The 22541-nt window shown below is 34.2% G+C and overlaps 1 protein-coding gene and 1 long non-coding RNA gene across 9 annotated transcripts in view; one reads left to right on the top strand and one right to left on the bottom strand.

The window, feature by feature from the left end:
• The window catches only part of MAP3K7 (mitogen-activated protein kinase kinase kinase 7), a 49950-nt gene that overhangs the window by 6901 nt on the left and 20508 nt on the right, over nucleotides 1–22541 (top strand). For 4 of the 7 annotated variants that reach the window (XM_052672793.1, XM_052672786.1, XM_052672823.1 and 1 more), the window contains exons 2-12: nucleotides 4116–4226; nucleotides 5738–5803; nucleotides 6729–6774; nucleotides 7313–7451; nucleotides 8557–8681; nucleotides 12264–12392; nucleotides 14311–14441; nucleotides 14858–14939; nucleotides 15911–16062; nucleotides 16698–16857; nucleotides 19431–19511. In XM_052672793.1, the coding sequence (XP_052528753.1) occupies nucleotides 4116–4226; nucleotides 5738–5803; nucleotides 6729–6774; nucleotides 7313–7451; nucleotides 8557–8681; nucleotides 12264–12392; nucleotides 14311–14441; nucleotides 14858–14939; nucleotides 15911–16062; nucleotides 16698–16857; nucleotides 19431–19511 (1222 nt within the window). Of the gene's footprint in view, nucleotides 1–4115; nucleotides 4227–5737; nucleotides 5804–6728; nucleotides 6775–7292; nucleotides 7452–8556; nucleotides 8682–12263; nucleotides 12393–14310; nucleotides 14442–14857; nucleotides 14940–15910; nucleotides 16063–16697; nucleotides 16858–19430; nucleotides 19512–22541 lie in introns of those variants that run through there. The other 3 variants (XM_052672814.1, XM_052672803.1, XM_052672842.1) reach the window with 2 other exon arrangements.
• LOC128075797 (uncharacterized) lies at nucleotides 3381–22280 on the bottom strand. Of its 2 annotated transcripts, none has more exons than XR_008204115.1 (3): nucleotides 22196–22280; nucleotides 3827–3874; nucleotides 3381–3484 (listed from the first exon to the last, which is right to left on the bottom strand). It is a non-coding gene; the product is annotated as an uncharacterized LOC128075797 (long non-coding RNA). The 2 variants fall into 2 exon arrangements; XR_008204116.1 differs by lacking the exon at nucleotides 22196–22280 and adding an exon at nucleotides 6231–6281.

The raw sequence follows: 22541 nt of genomic DNA, 5'->3' as shown, positions 1-22541 counted from the left end.
TTGGTGAAAACCTAAAAGGAAGAAAATAAAAAGAAAGTGGATTCCACCACTAGATTAATTCTGTTGTTTATAAAGAATGTCTTTTTACAATTAATATTTTTTCCCCATTATGTAAGAAAACATACTGTGGGATACCATATATAGTAAACTTCAAGTTTGTGTTGGATCCATCTTTGCTCTTGCTGTTTGCTCTTTCTTATCTGTTGTCTCTGTATCCCGGATAAATATTTATTGCATTCGTGTCCTCCCCTGAAGTTTAAGCCTTTGCACAAGCAGGCACAAATTCACTGACAAATTGATATGAAACCTTGACTGCACTGTATGGTAAACTCTTGGTAAACTCTTCCTCTTTTGCACTTGACACTGATTTTTTAACTTTTTTTTTTTAGCATGCGTTGATAGGACAACTATTTCATGTTAAATCTGCAGACAGTCATAGATTAATCTTCAGGGCAGAGTATACTATTGTACTGACTTATGGGCTGGATTTGTCTGTAAAATCAAATGCAAGAGATATTTGTTACTAGTATGTATAGTTGTAAATCTCATAGAATTACAGCATCACTGAAGTTGGAAAAGACCTCTAAGATCATCTGGGCCAACTGTCAACTCATCACCACTGTACTCACTAACCATGTCCCACAGTGCCACATCTACACATTTCTTGAATATCTCCAAGGACAATTACTTCACTGCCTCCCTGAGCAGCCTATTTCAATACCTCACTATTCTTTCTGAGAATAAATTTTTTCTGATATTTAACCTGAACCTCTGCTGACACAACTTAAGGCCATTAACTCTTGTGCTGTTGCTGTTACTTGGGAGAACAGGCCGATTCCCACTTACTTTCAGATACTTGTTAGAGTGAAACATAGTGATACACAAATCTTTTCAGCAAGGAAAGATACAACTATCCTCTCAAAAAGTAAACTTTGTTTATCAGATGTTGTTGTAAAGGATGTAAGCTAAGTTTAAAGAAAAGAAAAAAAAGGTCAAATTGTTTCATTGGATTTTATCTGGTGTCTTTGGATTGTATGTGATATCTTCAATACCTTTTGAAGTATCTTTGAATGGATTCTCCACATCACTGCATTGAATAGAACAGAGCTATAAGCTACAGTCAAAAAACATTAAGGATGTAAGGATCTAAATGTAAGAATGCATTTACAAAGGGAGACTCACTCAGCATTAATGTCAATTGTCTCCAGTTAGGATAAATCATTATGTGCACAGCTCTCTTTCCCTAAGCAGAGGACAAGTTACTCCCTCAGTTTAGGTTTCTTTTAGTTGTAGAATAACAGCAGAGTTGAAACTGAGTTGCTAGTGGCAGTGCAGTTCATGCACGAGTTGCTCTATTTAACAGCATTTCCTTAGAACTGCTGTGCTGTAAGCAGGCTGTTAGGTGTGCTTGCTCAGTAGATGATCTTGGTCTCAATGTGTTGAGTAAATCAGCACTTTATACAGGATTTATAAAGGATAAAGGATTTATGTATTTATAAAAGCACAAACTTACAGTGCACCAACAGATTGAGAGTTTTCACTAGACGTCCATCTGGTGGGGAACTACCAAGGACAATAACTTGGGGTTTTTTTCTATTGAAATGTGGTCTAAGTGAGAAGAGGAGGTATCAAAATAGACTTTGGGGTCTTGAGGTCTTCAGATGACTCACTGTTTCCCATTTATTTTTCTGTGGTAAATGATTGTTTGTTTGACCCCAGATTTCCAAAGTCTCGTGGGCTACAAGAAAATAGTTGGTGTCTGTCGTTTCACAAGAAGAATCTTATATATTGTAGCTGGAGAAAAGCGTTATAGTCAGTGTGTCCCTTTTTTGAGGGACAGAATGCAGTAGATGGTGGCCATGCTGCAGTTCTCATCTGGTAGATTCAGCCTGTGGTGAGTGAAGGTGAGAAGGCTAGGTGTGTGTGCTATGATGTAGAAGATATATTTTTGAGTGTATTAAGGAAACCAGAAAAGAAAAATGCCATTGATCACCATTCCAGGGCAGCTGTCTTTCATACCCATAAATGACCTGTCAAAAAGATCTCACATACTTCTCCTTTTCTTAATATGAAAATTTTGGTTGTTTTGTTTTTCTCTTCAGATTGGGCCTTTGATTGGAGATTCTGTGATGCTTAGCATGGAATCATAGCAGGTCTTGAACTATCTACCTGCAGCTATGGCTATCCCTGCCTCTGTTGCCCTGTTCTCAGGAGAAATCAGCTTCACTACATTGTGAAATCTAGAAGGCTGAACTTCACCAGAGCATAGTTTTCATTCCTGATAGTCACAGGCCATTGTGACATAGGGCCTTGGCAGGTTCAGTCTGGCACTTGTACATTCCTGGTCACTATGCTGCTTCCACATCTACTTTGCATTCCAAGCTAGTACTGTACAGGTGGGGCATCTCAATATTTTGAGGTGAAACCATAAAATGTTACTGCCTCAAAGGATGAGCTTTCATGCAGCTGGCGCTTTGCATTCTTTAAGCGTTGGGAACGTGCAGTTACTCACTGAACTCCTCCAAACTACGTTTTACTTGTAACAAGCCATTCTTACATTCTTAAGTAACTGTTAAGTAACTTCACTAACAATCCTGTAAGAATCACTGTAATGTTTATGCCGATGCAGTATCAGATTTTCTGGTTTAAACATTTTGTCTGTCTTTTAATTGTCATCTCTTTTTTGCCTTTTATTCTATTTAAAAATTTTAAATATTCTCTTTATTCTCTTCTTTTTTTTTTCCAGAGCATCTTTTCTTTTTTTTTTTTTTTTTTTTTTTTTTTTTTTTTTTTTTAATAAAGTTATAAATAAATATGACTTTAGTGAAGAGTAAATGTAATTTTGGGAAGTCTGTTTTTCGAACTAAAATAATATTCATGTGGGTGTGCATTACCCATTTCAGTAAAATTAAACTCTGCCATAATACACTGTTATTATAATCACATTTCTAAATGCTTCCACTCCACCCTTGCTATTTTCTCTGCCCACTCTTCTTCTCCTTTACCCAACCCTCCTCCTCCCTCCCCCCAAAAAAGCATTCATTGGATTTTACGTGTCTGCTTTATTGCATAACATAGATACATATATAATTACTTAAAATCAAGGACTAATAGCACAAGCACATGCATAGAATGCCATTAAAACCAACAACACAGGAAGGCTATAGCCAACTACTAAATCGATACCAGCATATCTAGCCCCTTGTACCTTTCCTCTTTCCCCATCCTTCACACCTGCTTTACCTCACACTCTTTTTGAGCAGCTCCTATCCCTTAGCTTCTTTTATGTCTTTCTGCACCTTTATTTTCTCCTTTTCCTCTACACCTCTTTCAGGCGTACACACACACACACACATATATATAAAACACCTACTTGTCTGTGCTTTCCTGTAGAAGCTAGAGTCACTGTTGGTGCTGGTCTTGTTTCAGTTTTAAACTGCATAAGCATGTTTTGGTTTTGTTCCTGTGTGTTGCTCTTTTCCCCCTGAAAAAGCACAGTATAAGTGAAATTTCAGTTTCCAATATTTTATAACTCACCCATAACTGAAAGTAAACCTCACAGAGAAAGTACATTTCTCTCTATCCTGCTTTAATTCTCATGCTGAGTTTGTAAAAACCGCTCTAAATAATGAGCTGCTTCACAAATGTTTTCTATTTTGAAAGGCTTCTTAGATAACACAGTATAGTGAAGTGGCTACTGCAGCTTCTGTGAAATTGCATTGGAGATTATAGTTCCTGTCTGGCTCTGTATTAACTTCAGGAAATGTGATTCCAACAGACATGAAAAACAATGGAGAAAGCATAATCATACAGACACTATGCTTACCTGCAGGACTCACAGCAAAATTTTATGTTTCTCACATTATTGTGGCACCTGCGAGAAAGTGGAAAGATAACTGTGATCATAATGAACATCTCATTCAGAGTTCAGGATAGTTCTGTATATTTTTTTGCATGTGCATTTTAATTTGTGAGGTTTGAATTTCTCTATTAATAGCTAGCATAGCGTAATAGAGAAGATAGATAAGTTAAATTTCTGTTCTATTTGTGAAATATCTGAGCAGAAAATTAAACCATATCAAGTTTTAACTAAAGTGTTTCATATCATGCTCTAGGTTGTTGGAAGAGGAGCCTTTGGTGTGGTCTGCAAGGCAAAATGGCGAGCTAAGGATGTAGCCATTAAACAGATAGAAAGTGAATCTGAAAGAAAAGCCTTCATTGTAGAGGTACAGTAAATGTTTTTGCAATCATGGATTTTGGCAGAGCTTGTTTTCTTTACATGTTAAATTTGAGTATTAAAAGATATGTCTGTTTTACAAAGTCCCTGTGGCCTATGGTATCCAGTACAGTGCTAGTTAGGACAGTTAGAGTGCACTGTACCTCCTTTAGCTCACTCCCATAAAAACTGGGAGGAAAGAAGAAAAGAGAGGCAGGGGAAACACTACTTTTTGAATTCTGTCCCAGTGACATCAAGTGACAGCTGAAATACCCATTAGCATCCTGGAGCTGATTACTTCCAGGTACTTGAGCTAGAATCTTCATTCAGCAGCTTGAATCATGCTGTCATTTTTGTGTGTAGATTTGTTGATACATGGAACCACTGAGGACAAATCACTTGTCCATTCAATGTTTATTTCCTTAGAAAGATTTTGAGTAGCTCAGATATACTGATAAACTTCCCAAGATGTATAATATTTTCTAGATTTGAGTTCTAAGTATTTTAAATGAGATGTAAAGAATGTCATGTTGCTTAGTAAGAATCTACAATTTTCAAGAAAGACAAAACTTATTAAAATAAATCTCTCAGACACTGAACTACAAATCTAACATATTTAAGGACAAAAGGAAGCATATTTGTTACAGGTCTCTATGTAAAAATGCTGTTCATTACCATTATAAGTTTTCAGTGTTTCTAATCTGAGTCTAATTTAGTACTGAGTACATCGGATGAGTCTCTTAGCATTTTTGTGTTAGAAGGAGATCTGAGAATCCCAGAAATTTTTAATAATTACTGGGATTCAAGAAGACCTACACATACAAACATCAGATGTAGTATTCCAGTTTTATTAGAACTTCCAAAGTACGCAGAAAAAGTACCGTTAGATCCCTAGACCAAATAGCAAGAAGCGTAAACTGCCTTAGAAGTCTATGGAAAAGAAAAAAAAATTCCTTTTGCCTTTCCTTCTGTCTAAAGGTGAAGAAAAATTCAGTGCAAAATAGTTTCCTCTCTGTAGTAGGCATGTTTCTAAAAACTATCAGAACAAGCAGCAGTAGGCTCTTGGAACTGTGTCGCATTAATATCAAACCCAGTAGTATATTTTATAGGCTTGTGGCATTTTTTTTCACAGAGGAGTAGCTTGCTTTATTGCTTATAAAGCCATTATGATTCAGGTTACTTACGAGATTAGGCAGTCTGACTTGAAGGAAGGATACAAGACTGGAAAACCTTTAAAAAGCCAAAGTTACACAGTGCTTATGATTTTAATGTTCTTACTACTCCAGAAAAGAAAACTTTACATTTCATTTCTTGAAAATTTCTTTTAAATTCAGTTTAAATTAGATACAGTTCTAATTATATAAATTAAAATGTAAAAAATGGCCCTAGTCTTGTAATTTCTCAAATCACCATTGAGGTTTTTTTAGGCAGACACATAAAACTTCAGTTGCTGTTGTTGTGTATGAACTATACAGCATTTTTTTTCCCATGATTTGAAATTAAATGTGATTTGTATTGCAGCTTCGTCAACTGTCACGAGTAAACCATCCCAATATTGTCAAGTTATATGGAGCCTGTCTAAACCCAGTAAGTTATATCTTTGTCAGTGCAACAAAAGGTAACTAGCTTACCATATGCAAGCATCAACCACAAATGTGTAATCTATATACAAAAAAGTGTACTTTATATAAATTTAGTATGGTTAAGCCGCAATAAGGCTTATTGGTGTAGATATAGATAGAGGTGTATAGGTTGCTTGATATTTTCAGATATGTTTTCTGTTGTTGCTTTCTTCCTCTGTTAGGAGAAATAAATTTTTTCAGGGTAATCCCCCCAAAAACATTTTTAAACACTGTTTATATTTCAATTTGTCAAAATGGCATCTAGCGTATTACATATGCAGTGTCATTCAGATGTGTAGTCCCATTAATTGCAAATCAGCAAGCAGAAATTATATATATTAGCAACCCATTAATCATAGCTTAGAAATCAGATCCTGTTCTCGTATACGCACTTTTCAGGATTTGCTGTCTTCTTGCCACAGCTGCAAACAGTCTCACAAATTCTGAAAGCAGAAGAGAAAGTACAGTCACAGGAAAAATACATCCTTAACTAATTCTAATGAGGAATTTACAATTGGTTAAAACGCTGGATCACTTTTTTCTTGGAACTGATTACATTCTTTTGACATAGTATTTAAAACTATTGAAAGCCATTCTGAGGAAATAGTGAAGGCAAATTAATTGCAGTATGAAGACAGTGTTCGATTTTCAAGATGAGCTAGGAAAGGGAGAAAGTGCATTCCCTTATTTCCTAACTTACAGTGCAAATTAAATGTTAAGTTAAATTGTATTTATATTAAGCCTGACTTACTGTGTACCTCACAGTTAAATGTTTCTATTAGCTTAGGTGTGGAACATTGCAGATCCTCTCAAAGAACTTTTGGTTTACAAAATCTGTTTTCTGTCCCTCCATTTAAAACATCCATATTTTCTGTCTCCTCTCCTCAAAGGTGTGTCTTGTTATGGAGTATGCTGAAGGAGGTTCTCTATACAATGGTGAGTATCATTTTAATATGTCTTCCTGGAGCTGAAGTGCCGGTGCTAGGAAAAACGTCTTAAATATAATGTCACTTCATATATATGTCTTAAACGAATTTTGAAGAGAAAGATGTGTGCTTCTAAAAATTACTTTTAAGCCTATTAATTTGTTTATTTATATCAGCTTGATAATATTTGTAAAAGTCATTTTAAGGTTTTTCTGTGGAAAACTTCATCTGAAAAAGCTCTTACTTACATGTAAATTCCCATTATAGTTGTTTAACACAGACTTTATCTCTTCTTGAAAAAAGTAACTTCTTTCATATTGTTAATCACTGGTTGGCAGAATTCTAATAAAAGTATTAGGAAGAACATACTAAAACTTAGATACCATTTTGACATTTCCATTAATTTAACAATTTGCAAAAGGACACTTTAAGTTGCAGTGACAAGTACGTAGGTTCTGTACAGCTTTCTGACTGGTATGTTGTTAACTCCATTGTATCTGTTGTAATATACAATAAAGTTCTTTTTAGTTTGTGCCTTTGTTTTGCAGTGCTGCATGGTGCTGAACCTCTGCCTCATTATACTGCTGCACACGCGATGAGTTGGTGTTTACAGTGTTCCCAAGGAGTGGCATATCTTCACAGTATGAAACCAAAGGCCCTAATTCACAGAGACCTGAAACCACCAAAGTAGGTTTATTGCACCTATTCCATTTTTTCTTGCACATAAAATTGAAGATCAATTTTAATAATTTCATTGTATTTGACACAAATACCTTTAATTGGTAATACATTTATTGGAGGTACTGTATTTTAAATGAAAACCGTGTGTTTGAAGCTTCAGATACAGAGCGATGGTGCATGGTACAGGAAACAATCTGTAGTCACTGTATTTCTGTTAGACCAGAAAAACATCTTGCTATTGCCCTTTCTCACAGGAGAGGATTTTCATAAGGATAGGGCTCCTAATCAGAGGCATGTAAAGCATCCCAATTTTACGACGGGTAGTGGTATTTGATAAGAGAATATTGGGTTGGTTGGTTTTAATGTTGTATTTAATTTGATATTGTCATATTTAATCTGATATGATCATCTTATTCTACCTCCTCTTGTCTGTTCCACTACCCATAGCCAAAATTTCTCATCTCTTTCCAGTTAAATAAAAATGAATATCTATTCTGTCCAGGCAGTTTGTTGATCTTACTCATCTTAGAATCATACAACCTTCAGATCTGGTTCCACAGGTTTGCTGGAAACAGAGATTTGCAGGATCACCCACTTTTGGTGGGTGCCAGCACTTCTACCAGATAAAATGACAGTGTGAAGTCACACTTTGAATCTTGAATTCTTTCTTGTATCACCAGTTTTGATTAAGATTTAAATAACTACACTGATTGACATTAATGGGAGTCTTAATCATCGTTCTTTTGGCAAAAATTTTTGCAGCACTTATTTTTCATTCTCTCCCATCTGAAAGACTAAATTTTATCAATATATGCTTAGTGGATTGCTATGCCTGAGAATATTTAAATCTAGCATGGAAGAAATATATATGGTGTAGAAGCATGAATAAATAATGGAATATATTTGATTTTAAAACTATTTTGTATGCTCAGATTAGACACAAGTGTTCTTATTTATTTCTTAGATTACAAAACTAAAGCACAGAGTAACAAAGCCCCAGATACTCATTTATATTAGAATAATTGTTAGGATAAAAAATTCCTTGTTTTATCACCAGGCTATTTCATCCTACAGCTTTGAATTTTTTTTATTTATTTTGTTTCCTTGACAGTTTGCTCTTGGTAGCTGGGGGGACAGTTTTAAAAATCTGTGATTTTGGTACAGCCTGTGATATTCAAACACACATGACCAACAATAAGGGAAGTGCTGCTTGGATGGCACCTGAAGTTTTTGAAGGTAATAATAATTTATTGTGTTGTTATTGTACATTCTTCTTAGGGATGCAACTTTGAATGTATTTGTATAGGAAATAAAAGCATCATTTAATTATACTTCTATTTCAATCATCATATTAAATTTTGAGATAGCAATTGAAAGTGTCTTGGCAGAATCCTAACTTTTATTTTAAAACCTGCATGTTTGTATATTACCAAATAATTGTGCAAAGTTTCAAAGAGCAGCACCAAACAGACTATATCATGTTAGTGTTATACCATTAATTACTGGAAGATGTGGGACCTTTGTGTCATTTCCAAGGTTTCCTTCCTCTAAAGGGATACCTTTAGACAGCTGCTGTTTCTTATTTAAAACCAAATAAAACTAAGTAATAGAGGGCTATTTCACAAGTTTTGTGCTATTTCTGAGATTCTTAAGTAATTTCAAATTCTCCTGACATTTAAATATACTGTTATTACTTTCACTCCCAATTTTGATCAGCTTTTATCTTTAGAATTTGCGAGTTAGTGTCACTAAATTGAACATAATTGCCTTCATTTTGAAACCTCCACTTTCTTGTAATTTCACTTTTGTCTGGTTTTCTTTGTCTCTCTTTCTTAGTTTTCTTCATCTCTAGAGGTTTTATGTACTTCCTCTTCCCTGCATTCTGAGAAACTTGTTATTAACAGTTAATTTAGTTAAGTAAGAAAACAAGCTATTTCTCTGAGCAGAGCTGGGAAAGGCTGATGACAGTTGATAATTAGATAGGTATAATTGCTTTATTATTACTAGAGAAATAATGCAGTTGTCATTAGATTGCAAATTAAACACATTTTAGCATTGATTGTGATTAGTAGACAGGTCTGGAGGTGTCATCTTCCTGCTTCAGAAAGCAGGTGTTCTGTTCTGCCATGTCCACAGTTAATATTCTTGCGAGGGGTTTCCTCCTGGGCCCCACCTTTGGAGCTTTTATTTTGAAGGTACCTCATTCTTCTGCTTGTCACTTTGGGGAATCACCTAAGGATGATTCCCAGTTTTACTCTGGTGCCTAAACATTTTCCATTGTGTCACTTTATATTGGAGCTACTTTGTTTCTTTAACTTCAGCTAGGAGTGCATCCTTTCTTAACTTTTATTTACTATTAAATGAAACTGTGTAAATTAGAGATGTCTTTCTCCTTTAGAAGTTATCCATTGCACTATCAGTGTTAAAGCAAAATTTTTGGTTTTGAGTGAAAAAAATAAAAACTGATTTTTAAATAAGAGCACCGTAGTGGGGATTTACAGTGTTTTGCTTACTTTCTCTGCTACATAAATTCAGCAGCACAGAACAAAGAAATATTGTATTGCAAATTTATTGTTAGATGGCAGCAAAAGCTTTCACTTTGCAGTTGGCTTTATGGACCTTTTTCTGAAAGCTTTTAGTGATGATGCCACAAGTCTTTTATGCAAGAATCAGTATAAAGGAAAGATCAAGGGTTTCAATAAGTTCTGCGATGCAGTATATCAAATTACTCTTGGGACAGTCATTAAAGTATTAATGTATTAAAAGAGTATTGAAATTATGTCAAAATTGTTAAACTTATTTGCATCTACTACTGCATCAGAAATTAACATTGGGATAAGCAGTAATATTATTTTGGTACTGTTTTAGAACTCAGTTTTAGTTGAGAACTAAAAAGGCTTAAGAACTATCTCTTATAGGTGACATACTTAAAAAGTGATTATTGATGTAATTTTCCTAATATTATTACTTTCTCTGAGTTTTAAGTATTATGGCATTTAGACCCTTGTCTAAATGAAAAAAATATCATTTAGATACAATAAAATGGAAAAGAAGAAATCAGTATAAGCTCTGAGCTCCCTTTGTCAAAATTATTTTTTAAATGCTTTGAGATAATTGGATATTGAAAAGTGATGCATCTGCTATCCTACCTAGGTCTGTTAAGTAATGAAACAGTAGGATATCCTCCTTATGTTAGATACTGGCTTTGAACTATCACTAGTGTTCAGCTTCAAAATAGAATTTCCTTGCTCAAATAGGAGTATAACACTACTTTCCCATCACAGCTGTCTGTCTGCCACTGTGCACCATAGAGTCTTCACTCCCTTTGGTACCAAGTATCATTTTTAGGCAGCTTTGTCCACTGAAAAGTCACTTCAGATCTTCAGATCTGGCAGAGACAACAGGCCTTAAGGTTGCCGCTTCTTTCCATGCAGTAGTTTTGACAAAAGGGAGAGAGATGCAGTTCTTCAGTGCTTTGCTCCACGCAGCAGCATTAAAGCTCTTGTTGGGCTCCTGTCTTGCCATTGTTGGGAGGAATCACTTCAAAGTGGAATGCCTAAGATGGGGTGAATGTGCAGCTAGAAATGTCGCTAGATAGACTGAAAGATTGTTTTACTTCCCTTTTAATCTGCCATCATTAACAGCTGCCTTTTGAAGGGAAAGCTGACTTTGTTATTCACCTTCAGAATTTTTTTAATTCGTTGACCGCATTCAGTTACTTTGATACAAGTATAAAGGGTTTCACAGATACCAAGTTCTTACAAGCTTTGTAATATCAATAGATGCAAGAAATTCAAATGAGTGCCCTTGCTTAGAAAGGATTCCAGTACATGGCTGCATCCTGTTTATTCAGTTTGACTTTCAGACTGTCCAACCTGCAAGAACTGGTCTTAGGGTATGCTACTTTCCTTGCTTGTCAGAGGTACTGGGGGCCAGAAGAGGATGGCTTATACAAAATGCGGAGCCTGTTGCAACTGGGTGTTATAAGATAAATGTTAACATAAAACTAGGCTTCATTAATTCCTACTTATGAAATGAGTCGTCTCAGTAACACTTTCTTATTACATATTAGTTTTAAAAATCTGTTATTTATAGTTATGCTATCATTATCGTGTTATTAATCATTCACATTTCTTTCAGTATTTGCATGAGTTAGGGCAGCAGAACATACAGTCTTCCTCTTGTAGTCTCTGAATGTTATTATTTACCACCTTTTTGTCTTCTGCACCTGTAACTTAGACTTAGAAATATTTGACCTGTGACTAGAGAACTCGATTTAAGTAATGGCATGACAAAAAACAATAAGAAAGATAAACAGAGTAGAAATAAGATGGTGATGTTTTATATTTATGATTCTGCTGAAGACCTGCTATTAATTGAGTGCAAGAAATATGACAGTGATGGCTAACGTACTGTGATTAATATGAAAAAAGTGAGCTCAACAAGAATATTTAGATGAAGCAAGGTTAAGTTCTGAATTCAAAAGTTCTTTGAAATGTAATAAGCTGCATTTGATATAAAATCAAACACTGCATTTGATATAAAATCAAACTCACTCCGTTTATCATTCCAGAATGACTCCAAGTGAAATGGACTGATTTCCAGAGAGAGTCATTCTTAATGATCATACTATCACATGATTTCAGACTTAAGTTAGCTTGAATCAAACAGCTTTAGAAAACTTTATTTTTTAAAGAAAACAAATATGAGATGAAAGGAAGTATATATAGCAATTTTTCATATGGAACTGTACCTATTAAAAGTGAGTTATAGAAAAGTTACATAGAAAAGAAATAGTATATTTCTGATTTCTTCTAGGTAGCAATTACAGTGAAAAATGTGATGTTTTCAGTTGGGGTATTATTCTCTGGGAGGTAATCACCCGTAGGAAACCTTTTGATGAGATTGGTGGTCCAGCTTTCCGCATAATGTGGGCAGTTCACAATGGTGAGTTGAAAATGTTTAACTGCGTTTTAAGTTGTATATTTCACCTATAAATTTGCTGAACATTCTGAAGCATACGTTTTTAAATTATTAGTTTTTTTGGTTCTGTTCTTCATTTAATAAGGACTTGTGTCATAAAGAATAAATAATAAGACACTAACACTTCTATGTTAGTGTGGTTTTTGTTTTATTTGACTGCTACATTGTTTGCATTTCCTGCTGCATATAACCACTGTATAAATAAACAAGGGAGAAAAGCTGTACATTTATTACAGCTCCCCATTTTAGAAGATTTGACAGTGGTCTGAGTCGTGTACTTTAAAAAAAATAGCCCTTTATCTTTTCAAAAAATGGGCATTTACACCATGTATGCATAAGTTCAAGTAATTTAACCTACATTTTAAAATGTAAAAATGGTCAAACTCTTCAGGAGCATAGGGCATTAAAAATGTTACTTTGTTTTTTATCTGTTGATTTTTTTTATTCTGCTGTTTAAATTGTTTTATCTAGGGTCCTGCAGACATGGAGCAGGACTTTTCTGTGCTAGGTACAACACAGAACAGAGCCATGTCCCAAGCACTTTAGGATAATGAACAAGAAAAATGATTATATTAAGACAGATGAAGCAATGGTACAGTAATAGTCAAAATAATAGACTGTAGTATATTAATTGTAGTAGTATAACTGCTTTAACAGAGTACTTCCAGTGAATGTCTGCAAAAAGTTTCTACCATTTGTGAAAAACACCATCAAAGAAAGAATGAACTTGTTTGGATGATCTAATTAACAAGCAAGCAATGATGGCTGGCACTGTGCCTGAGAATTGTAGTTTCAGTACTGAATGATAGGAGCTCAAGGTGAGAATAGGAATCTTGTTTGATCAAGTATGTAAAGATGGCAGGCATTGATAGGATGGATGAGTGTTGCAGTCAGTGATACACAAGGAAAGATGTTTGCAAACAGCATTTTTGAGTGAAGAGAGAAGTTCTCCTTTTCAGTTTTTCAAGGGTGCAAGTCATTGAGTCAGGACTGATGGGAGACTTAATAAAAGCAATAGCTATAAATGTGAATGTAATAAGTCAGAAGGCCTTGCTAAGTTGCAGAAAAAATTCATAGGGGAAGAAAAAGCCCACTTTGATTTTTAAAGTGTTTTTTGGTTCACTTCTCTAAACTGTCTTAATTTATGTATTATTTACATAAATTACAATTTAATACGTATACATAATACAATTTATGTATTATTTACATAAGTTACAGCTAATACATTTTTAAGTACTCACTGCTTTCTTTGCAAAACGTCTCTACTTCTCATGTGTTAAGCACAACTGGATGTCTATTAACTGTATTTGTTGTTAAAATAATAAAATGAGTAGAAAATGGAACAAAATCAAATGAGGTTATACTACAGTTGAAGTAAAGTACATAATTGAAAATACCTAGAGTCCATGAAAAAGCCATCCAGAATTGATACTTTTAGCGATTAGTAGTCTTTCAGGAAGAGCAAAAGCAACTTCAAAAATACATTTTTGTGTGTGACTTCAACAGTGGATATCAAAGGCTTCTGGCACTTCCCAGCATAGGGCTTTGTTCTTCAGAAAGCTATAACGTAATCATTAGCCATTTTAAGTACCATTGTGGTACATTGTATTTTGTCAGTCACTGAATTTATGCAAATGACTTCTGAAGGAAAAAATTCATTTTATTTCTTCTATTTTTTTTTACTTTTTTTTAATGTACCTGTAACTCATTTGTAGTGCAAAGGAACATTGTCAGTTCTTTGCTTAAAAGAGAAAATGAAGTATGGGCCAGCTTTTTCAGACTACATGTTTTCCTATACCTGTTCAGCAAAATATCAGAAAGAGATCAGTCACTGTCAGTCTTCTTAAAGTTTGCTTAAATTTTCTTCTAATTTCAATTTTAGGTACTCGACCGCCACTGATCAAAAACTTACCTAAACCAATTGAGAGTTTAATGACCCGTTGTTGGTCCAAGGATCCCTCACAACGACCTTCCATGGAGGAAATTGTTAAGATAATGACACACTTGATGCGGGTATTAAATTTATTTTAGTTTCTTAATCATTTCTTTACTTATTTAGTTGAGAAATTGAATTACAGTAGGTATGCCTTTTGTCACACTTTAAATATAGACTAATGTGTTCCTCTCTCCTCTTTTTATTTGAGAAAAAGATATATATGTATCAAGTTATTGCTGTAAAGAAGGGGAGTAATTTCTTTCTTTTTGGGAGGAGTAGAATGTTTCATTTATAACAAACATGGAGAAATTAATAAAAAGAGTCATATTTTAATGTATTATTTAAAATAATCTGACTTCTTTTTTAAATAAAGTTTTATGTATGATATAGAATTTATTATATGTATGAATTATTTTATTTATTTAAAGTACTATTCATACTATTTTAAAGCAATTACTTTTTATTACTATTAAAACACCGCTTTTTTTCACAGTACTTTCCAGGAGCTGATGAACCTCTGCAGTATCCTTGCCAGTATTCAGATGAAGGGCAAAGCAATTCTGCCACTAGTACAGGTACTGTTCTATAAATAAGAGAATACAATGGAAACATGAAGTGATACACAAGGGTTATAAAATACAGTTTCATATTTGTTTTGAACTCAAATTTGAAAAGATAATCTTTCACAAACTTATGTATTGGCAGGAATCCAATTTTTGTTAAGACCTCATACCACAACATATTTATTGTTCTTAGACAAATAGTTTTGCTGAATTATGTCTTTAATGAAAAATGGGCATACACATCTCCACAGTTTAAACTTGCAGTAGTTCTATGTTAAATTGCAGTAAGTACAATAATTTAAATGAAGCACAAGGAAAACACTAGAAAGGGGAGTAGAACAAAATGTAAGCTAGGCTTTCAGGTAGTGTTTCCCCTACTGAAAATATTTTACTAATAGCAAATAAAGATTGTTCTGTCCTCTGATTTTACAGACAAGTTTTCCCACTTCAGTAGAAATTGTCTTCACCTTCTGCTATCTGATTTGGTTTTTTCTACCTCCAAATTTATTTTACTTTGAATGACGTTTCTTTCGCTACTTGGCTGCTTAATGACCTGCAAATTATATTTTTACTAACCTTACAAGGTGTCTCCACTTCTCAGCACATGATTATAAGATAAGATTTATACCTTTCAACTATGAATATATACTGATTTCTATTTTTTCAGGTATTTGTTCTCCTCTGTAATAAACGATGGACCTTATCATTAATTGTGAATTATATTGCCAGTTGTATTGTTAATTTACCAACTACTCCAGCAGTTTCAGAGCAAACTAAAGAATGACTTCAAATGTCATTGTGGTAGTTAGTCGTATATTCCGTCTTCCACCCACTCCTCTTCACATTTTATAAAGAGGTCTGTTCCAGTTTGGCAGCTTTCCTTTCATTAAAAGTTACCTTAAAGCAAAGTAAAGCTTCTGAGAAGGAGAAGAAATACACTTGAGGGTTTTTTATGAAAATTTGTTTTTCCTTTGAATTTCCAGGTTCATTTATGGACATCACTTCTACAAATACAAGTAACAAAAGTGATGCAAACATGGAACCAAATGACTTCCAAGGAGCTTCTACCAATGACACTATTAAACGTTTAGAATCAAAATTGGCACAGCAAATGAAAAATGCGGCCAAGCAGCCGGTAAGTAAATGCCTGTAATTTTGAATCATAATAATGAAAAGGATGAAATGGACAAAAGCGTGCCTGCAACTACTAGAAACATTAGTGTCTTTTCTTTAAAAAATAGAACAAAATTGGTTTCAGTTACTTATAAGAAAGGAGCATGAAAGTGGATGGAAAAGCACCAAATGATTCCAAAAAGATAAATTGGAAGGCTATTAAAAGTTACATTCAGTGAAATCAAAAAAGAGTTCATTTGATTTAGGGGGATTCAGTAGGTTTAAAAAAATTGAATTCAAATATCATTACCTTAATTTAGAGCTACAAGTTTAGTATAACATGAAAGGATTATACATTTATGTGACTTTTGAAAACACTGTTTTATTTCAAGTGGGATGGAAAAATACAAATATTCTCTTCTGACAGTATTGACCTAATTCTAAACAATTTGAATTAGAGTAAACTTAATTCTTTGCAGGTTACAAGATATTTGGCTCTTAAGTGCCAATAGTAGTTTAAATTTTTACCATTTTAAAAATTTGCCTAATTTTTAAATCTTCTGTAGAAATATATTTTGTTCCACATACTGAGTATATTATAGGGAACTTTCTGCAGATCTGATTCCCTTCTTTTTAAAATTCTAACCCTTGAATCAGGGTGATCCTGGCCGTTTGAGTTTACCACCGTCTCGTGGAAGCAGTGTGGAGAGCTTGTCAGATGTTCGTGGGCGACCTCAGTCAGCCCTTGTTTCAGGAGAAGCCAAAAGGATGAGTGCTGACATGTCCGAAATGGAAGCAAGAATACCTTCTACCACAGGTAAAATTATGTTCGTGGGGTAGACTAAGGAACTGGTAGGAGGGAAGATTATTTTAGAAAATAAATAAATAAGAGAAGAGAGAAAAAAATGAAGTCTTACGGCAGGTTAATAAAATTAGCCATGTGAAAATATTTTAACTTTTCATGTAATCTTTCTCATCCTTTATTAGCTGAGGTGGAATATTGTACATTCAGCTGCAAGGCAGGTACTTTAATTAGGTACTTTTAAGGTCACATAGAGATTACTTCTGTTCAATTAGACTTTCACCTTTCTAAAATCATGCTGAGACTTCTAAATATCAGTCCTATTCCAGATGCACAAGCTTTATCTTTGTACTTATCTTAATTATCTTTAAAATAGCATTTTATTTGCAGTTATTCCTCAAATATATAAAAGTGGATAGTTGGTTTTAACGGTCAGCATGTTCCCAAATAAGTTTTAAACTCAATTTTGTCATATTTCAGAAACATAAGCATATTTTATTCATCAGACGAACACAGCATATCTTTTGTTTAAAAAGTAAACTAGCTTCAGGTGCTTTGCTTCAGGTAGCCATAAACTGTTATGGTTAAATACTGAGTCCGTGAGTGGATTGGAAATTATTCGTAAGCATAAATAATTTTATGGTGAAAACAATCTTCAATCTTCCCAGAAGATCAATTTAATAAAAATGTTTATACTTGGCAAACACTTTCTTGTCTCTTTTCTTCATCAAAGATATTGTTTGTTGATCTATGCAAACATCAATTATTAAGTTTGACATCTGAAACTTTTTTTAATGGTATGTAGCTATAGATTTAATTAGCAGACAAAATTACTTTGGTTTGTTCAGGGTTATTTAGTTGATGCAGTTATTTCTGCACAAATCTGATAATTAGGGTAACCAGGAAACTGTAAGAAGTAAGGAAATAAGCATCATATTCTGACTCTTTTCAACCATGACTACTTTATTTTTGTTGTATGATGATTTTTTTAGGATCTTGTTTTGCTAAATACTGAAGGTATTTGTGGGATAATATTATCTTGCCCTAAACGCTTTTACTTTTATGTACTTATCTTAAAGCCTTACACCAAAATTTGTCTTCTGTATCGTCAATCTTTGACTGATTGATTGTGTAGCACTTCACCCTGAGTATTTCTAAAGGTTTCCTAACATGGAAGGCAACTATGTACTTACCTGATAATAATAACTGGTTTTTACTTTAAAACATCAGGACTCACTGACCCTCTAAAGTCAATGTAAGGTTTTGACATTAGTGGAGATAACTGTAGACTTCCTTTGTGTGAGTTTTTAATTTTCCTGGTTTGTCTTCCATAAGTACACTGTTTTGAATAGTAATTGTTATTTCAGCATATTGTAAGGATTTTTTGTTTGTTTATTATGACTGGAGGGTTTCTTTTTATTGATGCAAAAGAATATGTTGAATATTCTGGAGTTTTGTGTTTTGGGTTTGATTTGGTGTTTTTTGTGTGTGGGTTGTTGGGTTTTTTTGTTTGTTTGTTTTCTTTTTTTTAGTTATTTCAGGAATTAACTGACCACTAGAAATCAGGTCAAACCCATCTGGCCATACATTTTTCAATAAGAGCTGAAACAACACTGTGTTGTTTTTGCTTTGTTTTTTAATGCTGTTGAATTTGTGACAGAAATAATATGCTGTAAACTGAAATGGAATTGTGGCTGGATGAGAATCAGGCTGTTAGCATAAATAAAGTCAAGAATATTTAATCTTCTTGTTTCGCCTACTACTAGATTTAAGTGTTAAGTGTAAATTGCATAATACACCCCACCATTTCACATTAAGATAAATTTGCTGCAGTGTTCTATCTTTGGGAGCTGTATTTGGGCTTTTCTCTAAATGGGAACTATTTTTTTTTCTCTAAATGGGTAACTACACAAGTGGCAAAATAAAAAAGTTTTAAAAAGTTTTTATTGCAAAATATATAATGCTTCTTGAATATCCTTCAGGATGAAGACATTAGTGGTGACAGCCACTTTTTAAAACAAGAAACATCTTCCCTAGTAGGGCAAAATAATGGAAAGCAGGAACAATTGTCTAATGTAGTAAGAGTAAGCACTTTTCAGGGACAGATTACCTTTGCTTTAACAGGAGATGATTGAAAGAAAAAAGTATCCAACTTTTAATCTTGTTCATAAAATAGTTTGTGCCCAGCACCAAAGAGGAAGTGTTATATAAGTTCAGGCAATCAAGAATTTACTCTGAATATACAGGTGATCTGAAGCGATTTATTTTATTCTCTGTTTGGATAATTACATTTGGTTTTCCCTTCTTTGTTGCCGTGCTGCTTTCTGTGTTTGACTTTTGTGTTGCTAACTAAAACTAATTACACAGTGTTGTATTGACGGCTAGTTCTGCATTTTTGCTTTTTAACAGTTGCTTTACTATGTGTAAGCATGAGTGAAAGGCAATGCAGTTTATTCTGCATGAAATATTTTTGCATGAACTACAGTTTAACAAATTTTATGAAATTTTATGCGATATGACAAATTTAATAATTTTGCTATTGCCTTTTTAGTGTTTTGCATGTGTATTGTATGTGTGTATTTTTTCAGCCTATTCCAAGCCTAAACGAGGCCATCGTAAAACTGCTTCATTTGGCAACATTCTGGATGTCCCTGAGATCATCATACCAGGTATCGCAGACCATGTGAACGGGTCAATTGGTTAAGATGCTGGAATAATGATCAGACTGCTAAAAAATACTTCTTGCTCCAGCTGCACTAGAACAGACCTAGAAATATCCCAATGCATTTTTTTTTAAGTGTTTCAGTGAAAAGGAGCATGATCTTTCAGTACTAACTTTTATCAGTAAAGGATGTGATCTTCTTGGTCTAACTTACTTTTAGTAATTATGGGCTATTTCCTTTTATGATCTTGGTGTTAGATTCTCATTATAAGGCAGGCATTATTTTATTACAGTACTTCATTTGGCAAAAATGCACCTCAGTTGAAAAATTCTCATTTAGATAATTACAGTGCCCTGATCTGTGCAGTGTTTAAGCACCCATTTCTAATCTAATCAAATATTAGTAGAACAAAAGACTTAAATACACTATGTACAGATCTTCAAATCTGTGTAATGCTTGTGATTAAACAAGATTAAAGCTTAATTTGTAGTTTTTATATTTGACTACAGTTTTCTAGATCTAAAATGTATTTGCATTACTATTTCTGTTGTGTTTAACTTAAGACAAACTAAAATTATTAGGACAGGCTTCTGACAGGAAGAGAATCAGCATATTCAGCACCTTAGCAGCTATTTTCTGTTGAGACTCCTCTATTTCGTATTTATATTCAGTAGGAAATAATATATCTTTCTTTCCCATCTTCCCTCCTATTTTCTTTCATATTTCTCAAAGACTAAAAATAAATTTAATCAATCCCAGACTGTGATAGGTATACCATGATTAGTATACCAATCACCTCAAAATTATTTGTTAGGAGATGCAAGTAATAGTATATGTTGCTAATCAAAAGACCCATTAAAAACTCTGGACCTTGACTTGAAATATGTGTCATTTGAGGAAGCTTCCTGGTAGATCTTGAGGATTGTTGTATTTTAAAGTTGAAAACAGAAGATACAGTTCTGTTCAAAAACTTTAAATACCTTTATTGAAGTGTACTTATAAAAATACAGTATGTCAAAATGTAGCTTCCAGAGGAAAATTGCACAGTTGATGAAAATAAAACCTATTTGGCGCAGAGACTAGCAGATCAGACAGAATATTTACTGGTATTCCACTGTAGTTTTCAAACATTCCTGGCCTTCTGTGATGCAAAGGAAATCTTGAAAGAGCAAGGAAAGAGGAAGTGAAGCTACATTCTGAAAAGATCTGCCAAGTTTTACTATGTCAACAAGTGATGGAAGCCCAACAAGTTTGCTCTAAAAGTTAACTAGGCACCTGTTGTCTGCACGTACTGTCTGTCTGCTTCAAAAAAAAACTTTGAATCTTTTAGAGAAGAATAATTAAAAGGTCAGTGAAATAATATATCATGTGGCTTTCCCAAAGTAGATTGTGCCAAACACATCAGATACCTTTTTGAGGTTTTGCTTACTTAGGCAAAGGAAGTCAGTTAGATACCCTTCACCTGAACTATTTTAATTGAACTTGACAAGACTAGAATTCTAAGGTAAATTTGGGACAAATAAAAGAGAAATAGCAACCTGTAGAAATGAAATATAGGACTTCATTTCAAATGAAATATAGATTTGAAGCAAGCATAGGAATAAATTTTCTCAGAGTTTACTCTTAAGTCATTTTTTAAGCCTCAAGTGAGTGATGAAGTGTTATCAGGTGTGACAATATAAAGAAGGATTCAAGTATCACATGGGATGAATTGTGGTGTGATGGAGGGTGATTGGTGGATAAGAAATAGAGTAAAATTTAACGTCATACACTGAGGAACCAGTAGTAACAATTTCTTTTAATTATGAAGAGAACTCATTAATCCTAGGCAGTCTAAGCAGCTAATCTGAAGTAGTTGTTAAAATACATACATATATACATACATATATATATGTATGTCTATTTATAAGTGATAGATAGATACCAGTCTTTAGGGTTCATTTTGAAAAGAATATTTCCAGGATAGATTAGAAAAAAACTAAAGAAAAAAAAAAGCTAATTTACAGGCCATTGTTGAGGTTTGATCAGGAAATCAACATAGTATTCTGGGCAGCCAAAGAAGTATGTTGAGCTAATCAGAAGTACACTCTGAAATAGTAACAAGAAAAGCTACTAGAATGGTATGTAGAGTGTGAAGAAGAAAGTGGAAGAGCATGGTTTTTTTAGTTCTCAGAGTGAAAGCTGAGAAATGAGTAATTATTTTCTGTAGATGAATTTGCAGCTAAAGACTAGGAAAAGAGAATTGCTCAAGCTAAAAGGCACAGTACCAGCACTAAGGCAAAGGGTGTAACTATGCAGATGTCTGGGCTGCATAATAAAAGGTTTCAAATAGTCAGAACACCTTCCTGGTAAGAATCACGGTGCCAGGAAAAAAGAATATGTACCCAGCTCTATTAAAATAGAGCTTAATCATTACGTGTAGGGATGGAACCAGCTGCCCAGTAAACTAACTATATTTATCTGTATCCTTAAAGCAGTTTCTCAAAAGCATCTTGCTCTGTTTTTAGGACAGCATAATGTGCCCTCACATTATGTTTCTCACCACATTCCTTTCCTTACTCCTTCAGTACATGGCTTTCAATCCTATCCTCTTAACACTTTTCCCCTTCCAGTTACACGTCCAAGCTTCCCAGAGCGGCACCGCTGTCTAAATCCCACCCTGGTACGTTCCTCAGCACTTCTGCACATACCCAGCTCCTCCAGCCTTCCCTGGGCACGTCCATCCGTGGGAAGAGAGCACTGACATTGTCCACACTGCTGCTGGCCTGCTGCTGAATACATGGCAAAGCAGCTGCTTCCCGCAAAGGGGAAGGCACTGGGCAGGCGTGTTACCGTGAGTCAGCTGCTTTGGGGCAGAGCTATTTTAGAAGCATGAGTACTACATCTGCCACCATTGGGTTGTTTGTTTTTTTCATAATGGGTTCTGCCTTGGTCACTTTTTATCCATGAACTGATTGTGAAGTCATAAAGTTTATTTTTTCATCGGTTGATGATTACATGTTTGAAGAAGTGGAATTTGCTCTTCTTCCTAAATGT

The sequence above is a fragment of the Tympanuchus pallidicinctus genome, unplaced genomic scaffold (genome assembly GCF_026119805.1).
Source record: "Tympanuchus pallidicinctus isolate F22 unplaced genomic scaffold, pur_lepc_1.0 scaffold1, whole genome shotgun sequence".
Taxonomy (NCBI): Eukaryota; Metazoa; Chordata; class Aves; order Galliformes; family Phasianidae; genus Tympanuchus; species Tympanuchus pallidicinctus.
This window is presented reverse-complemented; position numbering and strand designations above follow the sequence as displayed.